A 15274-nucleotide genomic window follows, 5' to 3' on the forward strand; every position below is an offset into this window, starting at 1 on the left:
AACAAGCCGCAAGGCAACAGGCCGCAAGGCAACAGGCCGCAACGCAACAGGCCGCAAGGCAACAGGCCGCAAGGCAACAGGCCGCAAGGCAACAAGCCGCAACGCAACAGGCCGCAAGGCAACAGGCTGCAAGGCTCTGTTGCCTTGCAGCAAGAAGGTCCTGGGTTCAATTCCCGGCCCGGGGTCTTTCTACATGGAGTTTGCGTGTTCTCCCTGTGCGTGCTGGGTTCCCTCCAGTTTCGTCCCACAGTCCAGAAACATGATTATCAGGTCATCCCCTTTAGATAACAATAACATTTTTATCTCTATTAACTAAATAAACTAAGGTCACTTATTTCAGCTTAAGTGCATTTTCATGTAGAACCAAACAATGACCCAAATATGCATTTACTTGGTAATCAAGATATTTTCTCCCATCTGTTTACCTGTGCATCTAACTCAGATGTAACCTGTATGTGACATGAATAATAACAAAACTTAACATGCATAACTGCTATGCCTAGATAAACAGAAGGCTATTCAAGATAACGTTTCGGTGTCTTCCGTAGTCGTGTTGAACGCCTCACAACCACTGGAGGATCTGGGGAAACAGGAGGATGCACCCCAGAGTCCAGAGCACTTTGTTCAGGTGTAACATTTATGTCACTTTGCTCTTGTGTCGATGGTTCAGGTTCCTCTATATTTGGTTACGAAGCTGATCCCCATATCGTCTGTGCACAGTGTTCAAGTCAAACTGGGCCAGTTTTGTCTTACAACCTGTCCAGGTGTCCACTTGTGAAACTCCTCCCCCTGTGTTGCGAAGATACACAGCATCATCCACAGAAAAGGAACGGTCCACGGCTGTGAAGTCATGTTGAGCTTTTTGTCGATACTGCTTCCTGCGAACAGTCTCCTTGGTGTTAGGTTTAAGAAAATCCAGTCTGGTACGGATGTGTCTGTGCAAAAACATTTCTGCTGGAGACTGACCTGTTGTGCAGTTAGGTGTAACACGGTACTGTAGCAAAAACAATGAAAGTTTGTCCTCGATGCTACATGAGCGGTTGGCCAGCTTTTTCATGCCCACTTTAAACGTCTGCACATATCTTTCAGCCAAACGGTTTGTGGCAGGGTGACCCGGTGCACTTGTGTGCAAAATGCCATTCTGTGTCACAAACGTCTGAAACTCAGTAGAAGTGAAAGTGGTGGCATTATCTGTGACTATTTGTTCAGAAAGTCCAAGTAAAGCAAACCGTCTCTTCAGTTTCGTCACCGTGGCTTGTGAGGTGATGTGTGGCACATGAAACACCTCCAACCACTTTGAATATGAATCAACCACAATCATGAACATGCTGTCGAGGAAAGGTCCAGCATGTTGGACATGTAGTCTTTTCCAGGATTCACCGGGGAACTCCCAAGGATGCAGCGGAACATGCTGTGGAATCTTCTGTTTCAGCTGACATGTTTCACATGTTTTGCAGACCTGTTCCAGGTCATGATCCAGATTTGGCCACCAGACATATTTGCGAGCTAAGGCCTTGGATTTTACGATTCCTTGATGACCAGAGTGAATCTCATTTAATACACTCTTTCTCATTTTCAAGGGTATAATCACTCTGGTTCCCCACAAAACACAACCCATCTCAGTAGAAAGCTAATTTCTCTTGTGGTAATAAGCCTTCAAACTCTCATCTTGACAGTAGGCCAGCCCTCCATGACATACTGGTAAACCTTCGACAAGTCCATGTCTGTGCGTGTGGCCTGAGCGACTCGGGTCGCATTTAGTGGAGCTCTTTCAAAATGCTCAGTTAGCAGTGAGTGTACTACTGCTGAACTCGATGCTGTTCCAGTGTCACTTGTTTCTGGCAGAGGACAGCGAGAGAGCCCATCTGCATTGCTGTGTTCTGATGATTTTTTGAAAACAATGTGGTAATCATATGCTGACAATATGATAGCCCACCTTTGAATGCGTGCTGCAGCTACGGTAGGGGTTCTTGTGCTCACCAAATAACGTCAGCAGGGGCGATGGTCCATTGCTAAGGTGAAATGCCTGCCCCATAGGTACTGGTGAAACTTTTACCCCATAAATCAGTCCAAGAGCCTCTTTTTCTATTTGAGAGTACTTTTTTTCTGCTGGAGACAGTGTTCGGGAAGCGTATGCTATTGGCCGCTCCTCCCCACTCGGCATTGTGTGCTGTATAACCGCACCGATGCCATATGCAGAAGCATCACATGCTAAAGTGATTGGTAGGTTAGAGTCATAGTGCGCTAGCACCCGATCACTTGTCAGCAGATCTTTGCATCTATCAAATGCTGCCTGCTCTGGTGCAGTCCATCTCCAAGACACACTGTCCTTCAGTAACTTGTAAAGTGGAGCTAGGGCCGTGCTCTGCATTGGCACAAATCTCCCATAATAGTTAACAAGTCCCAGGAACGCTTGCAGTTCTTTCACATTAGTAGGAGCAGGAGCATCCTGTATTGCCCTCACCTTATCTTCTGAAGGGTGGACTCCATGTTCATCCAGGACGTGTCCCAGATATTCAATTTGTGGCTTGTTAAACTCACACTTGCAACGTTTTACTCGCAGGCCATTTTCCTGAAGGCGTTGCAGGACCTTCTCCAGGTTGCTCAGATGTTCTACTTGTGAGCGTCCAGTGATGAGCAAGTCATCCAGGTAGACCACCACTGGTAACCCTTTCATTATGTTTTCCATAATGCGCTGAAAAATTGATGGAGCTGTACTGATTCCAAAAGGAAGCCTGTTGTAAACAAACAGTCCTTTATGAGTATTGATAGTTGTGTACTTCTTGGAGTCCTCATTCAACAGTACTTGTTGATAGGCTGCTGCCAGATCTATCTTAGAGAAGTACTTTCCCCCCCTGAGAGTTGCCAGTATTTCCTCCAAACGTGGCAGAGGGTACGTATCGGCTTCAAGGGCTTGGTTCACTGACACTTTGTAATCCCCACATAAGCGAATAGAAGTGTCCTTCTTTAACACCGGCACTATCGGTGCTGCCCACTCACTGTGTCTCACAGGTGTAATAATGTTACTCTCCTCCAGTCTTTCGAGTTCTTTTTCCACCTTTTCCTTCATTGCGAATGGAAGAGGTCTGTTTTTACAAAATATCTCTGTCTGCAGTCTCCATATTGAGAGCAATCTCAAAAGCTTTGGTGAAGGTCAGCCGATCCTCTGAAAGTAACCTCCTCTGGCACGCTTCGTTTTTTATTCCACTTACGAACCGATCCCTCAGTGCAGGATCCAGTGACGCACCAAAATCACAGTTAGCTGCTTGTTGTTTCAGCTCTGCGACATACTGGGCAACAGTCTGACTCGGCTTTTGGTTGCATCTATTAAAACGGAAACGTTCAGCAACTAATATGGGCTTTGGTTCATAGTGTTCTTTCAAAATGCCCACAATCTCGCCAAATGTCTTGTCTTTTGGTTTTTCAGGCTGTACTAAGTTTCGTAAAAGTCCGTATGCTTTAGCACCCATTACACTTAGCAACACCGCCACGTGCTTTTCTGTCAACGTCGTTAGCTTCCAGGTATTGCTCCAGACGCTCGATATAAGCTGTCCACGGCTCCACCTCGGGTCTGAAGTCATCTATTTTGTCAACCTGAGCCATTATTCTCACTAGAATTGACACTTGACGTCTTCTCTCCTCCGAAAAGTATCCTCGTCGCCAGTTGTAGTGTCTTAATAACCAGAGGCTCGAGCTACGTCCATTGCTCTTTATTGTTGTGCTACGTTCAGGGTAACCATAGAGACAGAACTTTACGTCGATGAATACAATGGACTGTACCAACTCTAGTAAACCATGGGGGTAAATACACCACACTTCATTTTAAAGATATTAATAAAAAGGTTTCCAGATGAGATCAGTCAAAAGCAGCACAAACGAATCGTTTTGCTGCACAATCCAGACAAATGTGTGACATCATGTGTGACATTTTGTTAGATTTGAGAAAGAGTGACGCCTATGTAGACAATTTCATTTTTCAAAATACGTGTTTTAATCTTCAGTCTTTCCATCGGAGCTCAGCGTATCACGTGACCAGAAGCTCGGGGTTCCGAAGTTAGAACTTGAGGTTCTCGGTTTCTCCACGTTATTCTACTGAGCGGCTTTTATTCTGAAGGGCAGTTAGGCCCTGAGGGAGCTTCCGGGGAAGGAAATGCTAACAGCTAACGGCTAACAGACAGAAAACTTAACTTCCCGTTACTTGCCCGACAGAACCAGAAGCCGGAACCGTTCCGAACCAACAACCGAACCTTCTTCTCATGCCGCTTCAGCTCTGAAGAGGCTTCTGGCAACCGCTCGTGCGCGCGCACGGTTTCCATGGCCACGGAGGAGTTGTACGAGGTAAAGCTAACATGCTAACAGTTAACTTAGTGAAGTTTGTAGCGACTAGGTAACACAGTTGGAGTGTAAAGTTCTGAAGAACCGGGTCAGCCGAGCCTGTACGTCTCTTTTTAACACATGGACGAGATTCTGCCTTACATGCTTCACACTGAGGGAGAACATTAACATTTCGGGGATGTTATTGTTGTTTTTCTAGCTGCTGTTTGGTTTCCAGTTATTCTGCTTCATCTCTTCCGACTAAAAGCTCAGGACTTAAAGGACAAACCAGTCTGTAGCTTGGGTTCTGTCCAGAAGAACTGGTTGTACTGGTGACCTGATTCTGACTTTAGTTCGTTTATATCTTCCGCTCTTATTTATCTAAATCTGCGGTTCTTCCTTTGCTGAATAATCGGTTCTGCAATTAATTAGCTCCTTTGTTTCTGTGGTTGCCAAAATGAGCGATAAAATTAGCGGTAAATGAATTACTTTAATTCATTCAGATTCTCTTTATTGTCACTGAACAAAATGCTAGAGATGACAAACGTTCGCAAATAAATGGCTCAGCATGTTTTTTTTTTTTTTCAAAACTTTATTTATGCTTTATCGTGAGGTACAAATCAAAGGCAGTACAATAGTTACACAGTTAACAATGTACCTTTAAGCTACCAACCTAATAGGGCTAGAACAAACCCAAACATACCCAAATATATACAGACATGAAATACATTAAGTGGATCAGGTCAGAGTAAATGGAAACAGATACATTAATAATAAAAAAAATAAATAAAAAACAATCAAACAAACAAAAAAAAAAAAAAAAAAAAAAAAAAAAAACACTGGTGCCAGGGGATACTACAGTCAGTATATCAGTCAAACTAGAGAAGGAAAACAGAAGAAAAAGAGACATAGGTAAAAATGATAAACATCAGCTACATACGTACCACCTCATCATTCAGGGACATTAGGGAAATTAATCTTTGTAAGGGTTCTTAACAGGGGGCTCCACAAATCCAAAAATCTCGTAGAAGAGCCTCTTAAAGTAAACCGAATTTTCTCAAGTTTAATAAAATACAACGTATCTCGAAGCCAGTGGACATATGATGGAGGTTGAGGCGACTTCCATTTCATTATAATCACTCTTCTTGCCAAAAAGGTCAGAAATGCTAAAGAAGATTTCTGAAAGGAGGACAGGCTGGACTGTGGAGGTGCAACTCCAAACAAAGCAGTCAATGGGTCAAGCTGCAATTTCTTTTCAAAAATGTCTGACAGGATAGCAAAAACTTTGGACCAATAGTTAGAAAGTTGAGGACACAACCAAATAGAGTGGATCAGATTGGCTGGAGAATGCTGGCATCTATCACAGGCAGCAGAAACATTGGTGTAAAACTTGGCTAGCCGTGCTTTAGTATAATAGGTGCGATATACAAGTTTGCATTGAATGAGATTATGTCTGGCACAAATAGATGATTTATGCACTAACGACAAAATTTGTGTCTAGAGATCCTCTGAAATGGCCTGTCCGAGGTCTTCCTCCCAATGTGATTTAAAGGAGTTCAGATTGAGGGCGTAGAAGCGTAATTTGATTATAGATAAAAGATATGGCCCCTTTCAATTTGGCAGTAGGTTTTAGAAAACTATCTAACGGTGAATCCCCGGGAAGGTTGGGAAAATTTGAATAGGTAGAGCGGACAAAGCTGCGTACTTGCAAGTATTTAAAAAATTGGTGGCGTGGGATATCAAACTTCTCAGAGATTTGTTGAAATGAGGCAAAAGTATTATCAATATACATATCCTGAAAAGTTGTAATTCCTATTCTCTCCATGAAAGGAAGATACAAATCTGTGAGAGATGGTGGAAAGGCATGATTTGAGGCTATAGGGGCATGGACAGAAAGAGACTGTAGGCCAAAATGTCGTCTAATTGCATCCACAGCCTTAAGGAAGCTTCAACTATTACATTAGAAGTATAAGGTTTAGTTGAGGACTGTAATGGTGAATATAGTAAGGCAGCCAAGGACACAGGTTTCACAGAGTTGGCCTCCATACCAAGCCAAGCTGGAGAGGAACAGCTGTCTGTCTGGAGCCAATATCTAAAAAGTCTAATATTTGAAGCCCAATAATAATATCTAAAATTTGGCAGGGCCAACAGAGCCTTTTAGGTCTTTGTAAGAATTGAGTACTTATGCGAGGGGCCTTCCCATTCCAGAGAAATTTGGTAATCATACTATCAAATTTGCTGAAAAAGGACCGTAAAAGAAAAATAGGTATGCACTGAAAGAGGTAAGAAAACCGTGGAAGAATGTTCATTTTGATCAAGTTAACCCGAGCGACCAATGAGAGGCCTAGCAACGACCAACGATCAAAATCTTCCTTAACATGCAATAATAAAGAAGAGAAGTTGGCTTTAAAGAGATCTTTGTATTCATATGTAATCTGGATTCCTAAATAGGTAAAGCTTTGGTCAATGACCTTAAAGGGTAAAGTACGTAGTGGGTAACTCTTAGCTAAAGCATTTATTGGGAATAATTCACTTTTGCTGAGGTTTAATTTATAGCCTGACAGTTGCCCAAATTTGCCAAGTGTGGCAAGCACAGCAGGAATAGAAGTATTCAAATTAGAGATGTACAAAAGAAGATCGTCCGCATATAAAGAGACCTTGGTTTCTATACCATACCTCTCAATACCTTTAATATGTGTATTACATCTAAGCGCAATTGCGAGGGGTTCAATTGCCAAAGTAAATAGTAAAGGGCTCAGAGGGCAGCCTTGGCGCGTGGAGCGGCTGAGCCGAAAGTAGCCAGATTGAGTATTATTTGTCCTAATGGATGCATATGGGTCAGCATAGAGTAGCTTAATCCAAGACAGAAAGTTCTCCCCAAAGCCAAATTTCTTAATAGAGTAAAATAAATATGGCCACTCAACTCTGTCAAAGGCCTTTTCAGCATCTAAAGATATCACAACTTCTTGAGTGCTGATAGAGGGTGGGTTGTAAATTACATTAAAGAGCCGTCTTACGTTGGAAAAGGAATTCCTATCCTGTACAAAGCCGGTCTGATCCATCCCAACCACAGAGGGAAGTATCGCTTCTAGTCTTAATGCTATTGTTTTTGCCAGAATTTTAAAGTCAACATTAAGTAAACTTATTGGACGATAAGAAGAACATTGTAGAGGATCTTTGCCCTTTTTAGCAATCAGAGTAATAACCGCCTGATTAAGGGTCTGAGGTAGATGCCCAGAGGATAACGATTCATTGTACACTTCTGAAAGTAGTGGAGAAAGCTTGTCCCAAAATATTTTGTAAAACTCACAAGGGTACCCATCGGGGCCTGGACATTTACCCCCCTGCAGGGCCTTAACAGCCTTAGTGAGTTCAGAGATGACAATAGGCCTCTCAAGATTATCAGCTACATCCTGATCAATGGTAGGAATTTCCAAGTTGTTAAAAAAGTTGTCAAAATCGGTTACAGAAGGAGAACATTCTGAGGAGTATAATGACCTATAAAAATCCTTGAAGGTCAGATTAATTTCCATTGGGTTAGTCGTGACGCCCTGGGTAGTTTGAATCTGAGAGATGTGGCGAGAGGCTGACACTCGTCGAGTTTGGTGAGCCAGGAGTTTATCAGCCTTATCTCCGTGTTCGTAAAAACTGGGCACCCAGATCGAAGTAGCAGCTCAGTAGTGTGTTGTGTCATGAGCACATCAAGCTGAGCTTGCAACATAAGGCGATCCTTGTACAAAGCGGGAGAAGGTGATACTGCATATAAGTTATCAATTTGAGAAATGTGACGTGTCAGAGTAGTAATCCTCTCTCTGCGCAACTTGTTTTCATACTTTACATAGGAGATAATTTCCCCTCTGATGAAGGCTTTAAGCGTTTCCCAGAGTAGTGAAGCCGACACTTCAGGACCTCTATTATTTTCCACAAAAAAATCTATTTGTCGCGCTACAAAGGATACAAACTTCTCATTTGATAACAAACGGGTGTTTAACTTCACGGTGGCCGTTCAATGGGGTGAGAATCAAATCTAATATTTATAGAAACTGGGGCATGATCTGACAGAACAATAGCATCATACTTGCACCCAGTGAGAGAGGACAGCAATCTATTATCAATCAAGAAAAAATCAATACGTGTGAAGGTATGGTGGACTGGGGAAAAAAACGAGTAAACCCTCTGGGAAGGGTGAAGAAAGCGCCAGGCATCATAAACATTAAATTCGGACATAAGGGAATTAATCATTTTGGATGAGCGCGTAGGTATGGTTATGTTTGTGGACGAGCGATCCAACTGAGGATCAAGCCAGCAGTTAAAATCACCTCCCAATATTAAGTGATAAGTGGACAGGTCTGGAAGTGACTGAAAAACATGTTTAAAAAAGTACTCATTGTCATAGTTGGGGGCATATATATTGGCCAATGCCACTGGGATATTGCAAATGGTGCCAGTGATAATAACGTATCTACCAGAAGAATCAGATATGGTTTGAGAGTGTACAAAAGGGACAGATTTACTGATAAGAATAGCTACTCCTCTGGATTTATTGTTAAAGGAGGAATGATAAATTTGACTAATCCAGCTGCGCCTCAGCTTCAAGTGGTCCACGTTCTTAAGATGTGTCTCCTGAAGGAAAGCTATTTGTGCCCCCAGTCGTTGCATATGATGTAGTACCTTACTACGCTTTACAGGATTGTTGAGCCCCTGCAGTTAAAACTGGTGAAGCGGATCTCACGTCCTGCCGCTGTAGCTGGTGTCAAGTGAGGATCAGCCATAGGTCAGAGTGAAACAAAAAAAGTAAGCAAAGATCACCCTGGTCACCTGAAAAAAAAGAGAACGTACACAAACAAAAAGAACAAAGTAACATACACACACCCAAAACCTGAAACCCTCCATAACCCCCCCCATTCGCCGAAGCCTCCCCCCAAACGGGATGCGCGAAACCCCACAGAAAAAATACAACAAAACATCTAGCCTACTAGAGACTAAAAGAGGAAAGTAGTCTTAACTGCTGACATACTCTCCTGGGAATGTGATGTAAATATAATATGTAAAGAATGCACCATTTATAGAACAGCTGGTTTTGAAAAACATGAAATATGTTATAAAACATGAAGAACTAATGCGCAATCGGACACCCAAAGCCCATTGGCTTGTGGTAGTAAGAACCAAAAGAGAAAATAGAATACAATAAATAAAAAATAAATTTCCAAATTAGGAATTACATCCACAGTGTATTCACGGAGGTCTTAAAAGGAACTGTTGAGATCAATACTGTATTAACTAGTAATTGTATTGTACAGAATATTACATTTCTCAAACAAAATGTTAACCCATCACTGGGCAGCAGAACCTCCCGAATTAAACTGTTGTCGGATCAACCACATTTTTAATGTTTTTCTCAACAAAGTCTGCAGCAAGTGCTGGGTCCTCGAACTTGTGAGTTTGCCCATCGGGAAGAGAGATCCGTAGTACTGCGGGGAAAAGAAGCCCGAACTTGACTCCAGGGCAAGAGTGTAGTTCCTTCTTCACCTTTGCAAATGATGCGCGTTTTTTAGCAACCGAGTTGGAATAATCGGGGGAAATGAACACACGCTTTCCTCCATGGAATAAAGGAGACGACTCACGGGCCTTTCGTAGAATCTCATTCCGTTCTTGAAACAAGGCGACACGGACAACGAACGGGCGCGGTGGCTCCCCCTCCGCTGGCTTGGCCCGCAAAGTGCGATGAGCCGGTCAAGGCCAGGCTTAGCATCAAGGCCGAGCAGATCCTGAAGTAACGTTGACACAAACTTCGTTGGTTGTTGTCCTTCGGATCCCTCTGGTACACCCACAAGACGGATATTATTTAATCTGGAGCGGCCCTCCAAGTCTTCACATTTCTTGGACAGCGTGTCCACCAATATATTCAAAGAATTAACCGAGGCCTCTAGGGTGGTTAGCCTCCCGTCCTGATCGTTAGCAGCCCGCTCCAAGTCATGTATAGCAGACCCAAACGAGGCAATTTTCGCTTCTAGCGGTGTCACGGCGGCTGAGATCTCCCTCTTAACGACACTCGAAACAATGTTCTCAAACCTGCTGATGAGATCAGTGCGTGAGTCGTTCAGCATCTCCTGCATCTTGGTTAGCAGAATGCTATTAGCATCTGGTCCAGCAGGAGCCTCGGGGTCAGCCTTGCGAGTAGTCTTGTCGGTTTTTCCCATGTTTAGCTGCGATATTTACAGGCTGCACTTCAATATATATCTTCATCCACTATTAATCCAGTTTGTTCAGGAAAAAATGTGTAAGGAGGTGCAAAAATGTACATTAAATCACATATCCCATCAGAGCACCCGCGAAACACGTCCTACATAGTCGGTGCTTCCGGTCTTCTCCTCTAAATGGCTCAGCATGTTGACCAATAGGAGGGAAGCTGACCGAACGGCGGTCATCTGGGTCGGACCCAGGTTCTGGTTCCTTTGCAGTGCAACCGGGCCTCGTCCAGGGTTGGGTTTTGCTGCAGAGGAACCAGGTCGGATGGAGGTTCTGACGTTGCTGCTTGGTCCAGGTGGAGCGCATCGTTGACAGGCGGCGGAGCAGGAAAGGGCGGGTGGAGTACCTGGTGAGGTGGAGAGGCTACGGCTCGGAGAGCGACACCTGGGAGCCGGAGACTCACCTGTCTGCCTGCATGTCCTACGTCCACGACTTCAACCGACAGCACTTGGAACGGGACGCCGCCCTGCTGCGCTCCACCCGTGGACCCCCCTGCGGCGCCGTCCGACCGGAGCCTCGGCCCCCAACGGAGGCCCCACCCCCGGACTCCTTTGGCCCCGCTCGCCGAGGCGTGGACCTGGCCAAGAGCGGGATCAAGATCCTGGTTCCTCGGAGCCCCATGAACGCCCGGCCGGATTCAGAGGACTCGCCCAGTGAGGCGGCGCAAAGCCTGGAGGGGGGCGCTCAGGAGGCGCACCCGGTCCCACCCGAAGTCGCCCTGCTGGAGAAACCGGCCGCCATCCAGCTGGCGCCCGGCCAGGAGAGGGCCCGCATGGGGACCCGGCCCCGGAACCAGAACCCACTGCCACAGCTGCCGCCAACAACTCCTGTGACCCCCATGACCCCGGCGGCAGTCCGCTCCCTTTGCAGCTCCGGTGAGTCTTACTAACACCAGCTAATCTGTAAACAGCTGAACAGGAAATCCCCTCCACTGTCTGGCCTCTGATTCAGTTCAACACTTTATTCTGTTTGTAGATACCGTCTAGATTTACCTGCCTAGAGATGCTAAATGATAAAATACAGAAAAGACAGAAAGTTTGAGCGTTCCTCATAGCAAAGCTCGGATTGTAGTTTCTGTTGGGAGGAATAATCCGTGGCGTTGTGACATCACTACTGGATTCCTGCCAGTCCTTATGCAGCCTGGTTGCTTTTGGACACGTTTTAAACTGGTCGGCCCCTTTGGGTTCTCTAGAGCTTTGTACCCAGAATAATCCGTTGCTATTAAATTTCCATCAGACTTTGGAGCACTGTTCCGTTTCCCCACAGGAAGTTACCTGTCCAGGTGGCGTTCAGGCCTGACTTCCTGTTTCTGTCTCCAGGGAACACGGCACTGATTGAGGCCGTTACCGGGGCAAGCGGAGCCGTGGAAAGCGCCGCCTGGAGGAGCGCTCCACGTTCGACAAGCGGCTGAGGGTCAGCGTCCGCCAGACGGAGAGCGCCTACCGCTACCGCGACATCGTGGTGAAAAAGCAAGATGGCTTCACCTACATCCTGCTGTCCACCAAGAGCTCTGAGAACAACGCACTCAACCCGGAGGTGAGGCCACGGCCCATCGCCGCCACGCCCCCAGGCCACGCCCCCACTGCCGCCATGTTCTGTGGACCCACCCTCTGCTGTCTAACAGGTGATGAAGGAGATCCAGAGCGCCATGGCGACAGCAGCGTCCGATGACAGCAAGCTGGTGTTGATCGGCGCCGTCGGCAGCGTCTTCTGCTACGGCCTCGACTTCCTGTACTTCATCAGGCGACTGGCTGATGACAGGAAGAAGGAGAGCATCAAGATGGCTGAAACCATCAGGTAACATGGAGACGCAATGACTACAAGTCACCGCCTCCGTGTCCTCCATGTCACCTCCTCTTTGTCTCCTCAGGACTTTCGTCAACACCTTCATCCAGTTCAGGAAGCCTATTGTAGTGGCAGTGAACGGCCCGGCACTCGGACTTGGCGCCGCCCTTTTGCCTCTGTGCGATGTGGTGTGGGCCAATGAGAAGGCTTGGTTCCAGATGCCATACTCCTCCTGCGGCCAGACGCCTGATGGCTGCAGCTCCTTCACCTTCCCTCGCGTTATGGGCCCGGCCTCGGTGAGTTGAGACTGGGGACTAGGGAACGGGGACTAGGGACTGGGGACCAGGGACTGGGGACTAGGGACCGGGGACTAGGGACTGGGGACTAGGGACTAGGGACTGGGGACTAGGGACTGGGACTAGGGACTGGGGACTAGGGACCGGGGACTAGGGACTGGGGACTAGGGACCGGGGACTAGGGACTGGGGACCAGGGACTGGGGACTAGGGACCGGGGACTAGGGACTGGGGACTAGGGACTAGGGACTGGGGACTAGGGACCGGGGACTAGGGACTGGGGACTAGGGACCGGGGACTAGGGACTAGGGACTGGGGACCGGGGACTGGGGACTAGGGACCGGGGACTAGGGACTGGGGACTAGGGACTAGGGACTGGGGACTAGGGACCGGGGACTGGGGACCAGGGACTGGGACTAGGGACTGGGGACTAAGGACCGGGGACTAGGGACTGGGACTAGGGACTGGGGACTAGGGACCGGGGACTAAGGACTAGGGACTGGGACTAGGGACTGGGGACTAGGGACCGGGGACTGGGGACCAGGGACTGGGACTAGGGACTGGGGACTAGGGAACGGGGACTAGGGACTAGGGACTGGGGACCAGGGACTGGGGACTAGGGACTGGGGACCGGGGACTAGGGACTGGGGACCAGGGACTGGGACTAGGGACCGGGACTAGGGACTGGGGACTAGGGACCGGGGACTAGGGACTGGGACTAGGGACTGGGGACTAGGGACCGGGGACTGGGGACCAGGGACTGGGACTAGGGACTGGGGACTAGGGAACGGGGACTAGGGACTGGGGACCAGGGACTGGGGACTAGGGACTGGGACTAGGACTGGGGACTAGGGACCGGGGACTAGGGACTGGGACTAGGGACTGGGGACTAGGGACCGGGGACTAGGGACTGGGACTAGGGACTGGGGACTAGGGACCGGGGACTAAGGACTAGGGACTGGGACTAGGGACTGGGGACTAGGGACCGGGGACTGGGGACCAGGGACTGGGACTAGGGACTGGGGACTAGGGAACGGGGACTAGGGACTGGGGACTAGGGACTGGGGACCAGGGACTGGGGACTAGGGACTGGGGACCGGGGACTAGGGACTGGGACTAGGGACTGGGACTAGGGACCGGGGACTAGGGACTGGGACTAGGGACTGGGGGCTAGGGACCGGGGACTGGGGACCAGGGACTGGGACTAGGGACTGGGGACTAGGGAACGGGGACTAGGGACCGGGGACTAGGGACTGGGACTAGGGACCGGGGACTAGGGACTGGGACTAGGGACCGGGGACTAGGGACTGGGGACTAGCCCAGCATCATGGTCCCGGCTTTGAAGTTTGCACCAAAAATTTGGAACAAACTTCCAGAAAACTGTAAAACAGTGGAAATCCTTTAAATCTCAACTAAAAACACACGTTTAGAATTGTATTTGAAATGTAATATGTAACAAAGTATTGTTTATTCCATGTTGCATGACTTTGTGTTTATGATGTAAAACACTTTGAAATGCCTTGCTGCTGAAATGTGCTATACAAATAAAATTTGATTTGATTTGATTAGTCAGGTTCAGTGAAGACGAGTTCTCTCTCGTCCCCTGGTTCGTGTGTTGCAGGCTAACGAGTTGCTGCTGGGCGGCAGGAAGCTGACGGCCCAGGAGGCGTGTCTTAAGGGTCTGGTGTCGCAGGTGTTGTGGCCGGGAACGTTCACGCAGGAAGTGATGCTACGGATCAAGGAGCTGGTGGCCGTCGATTCTCAGGTGAGGGATTTTCTAACCACATTTTACCGGCAGCTTGGTGGGTTCTGGTGGGTCAGTGTGTTTTGGTTCTGGCAGGTTCTGCAGGAGTCCAAAGCCCTGATGAGGAGCACCAGCCGCGGCGCCTTGGAGCAAGCCAACGAGCGTGAGTGCGAAGCCCTGAAGCGTATCTGGGGATCCCTGCAAGGAACGGACTCCATCCTGCAGTTTCTGCAGAAGAGAACAGAACTCTGCTAGAACCAGAACCGGACCGGTTCTGCCTCTGTTTCAGGACCAAGATGTGGTGGTCCAGCCTTGGTGGACGTGTCCTGGTGTCACCCATTGTGTCTGAGCATACGCGCTTGTTCTGGACGGACTCCTGGTTCCACCCCACTCTGGTTCAGCATGGGGCGGTTCTTGTTGTGTCTGGTCCTAATACATCTGGTTTTGGTTCTGTACGGGCCGGACTGGGTTCCTCTGAGGTTCCTGTTCTCACATCTGCCGGAGAGAATGGGATTTGACCTGGATGGAGGTTCTAGACTAAACCTGGCCAGCGGTTCTGGTCCATAAAGGCTGAGACTATGTGCAGCGCCTCCCGTAGGTCTGATCCAACTCCAGTGAACACTCCTGATGCATTCTGGGTAAATGGGACTGTTGGCGCTTGTGTCACATTAAAGTCACATGACTGTCTGTGTGGTTCTGAAAATGTTCTGGTCGGGTTTGATGCTCAGAATCCTCCCATCAGAACCGGTCTAATGCCGAATGCATAAGCGTTAGTAGTCTATTGTGTAAAAGTTAGCAGACGCTAACATTAAATACATAAGTTAGCAAAAGCTAATGCCAAACCCATAACAGTTAGCAGTAGTTAATGCTAACCGTTCAGTCGACTG

At 47.7% G+C, this 15274-nt stretch overlaps 2 protein-coding genes across 2 annotated transcripts; one reads left to right on the top strand and one right to left on the bottom strand.

Annotated features, from left to right (window-relative positions):
• Positions 1-676: 676 nt before the first annotated feature.
• Positions 677-1686, bottom strand: LOC129351681 (uncharacterized protein K02A2.6-like). The gene has a single exon (XM_055020619.1). It carries the CDS (start codon positions 1616-1618, stop codon positions 677-679), a length of 942 nt encoding a protein of 313 aa, XP_054876594.1. The 5' UTR covers positions 1619-1686.
• A 2376-nt stretch (positions 1687-4062) lies between these two features.
• On the top strand, positions 4063-15074 carry LOC129351800 (chromodomain Y-like protein). The gene is given in 8 exon segments (XM_055020679.1): positions 4063-4338; positions 10859-11438; positions 11883-11924; positions 11927-12099; positions 12188-12360; positions 12434-12644; positions 14265-14408; positions 14484-15074. Coding segments are annotated over 8 exon segments (1506 nt in total). The 5' UTR covers positions 4063-4314; the 3' UTR covers positions 14643-15074.
• Positions 15075-15274: the final 200 nt, after the last annotated feature.

This window comes from Poeciliopsis prolifica, unplaced genomic scaffold, assembly GCF_027474105.1.
Source record: "Poeciliopsis prolifica strain line A6 unplaced genomic scaffold, Auburn_PproV2 SCAFFOLD069, whole genome shotgun sequence".
NCBI lineage: Eukaryota > Metazoa > Chordata > Actinopteri > Cyprinodontiformes > Poeciliidae > Poeciliopsis > Poeciliopsis prolifica.

Bases quoted from the DNA above. Each gene is read 5' to 3' on its own strand.
- LOC129351681 (XM_055020619.1), bottom strand. From the start codon at position 1,618: ATGGGTTGTGTTTTGTGGGGAACCAGAGTGATTATACCCTTGAAAATG.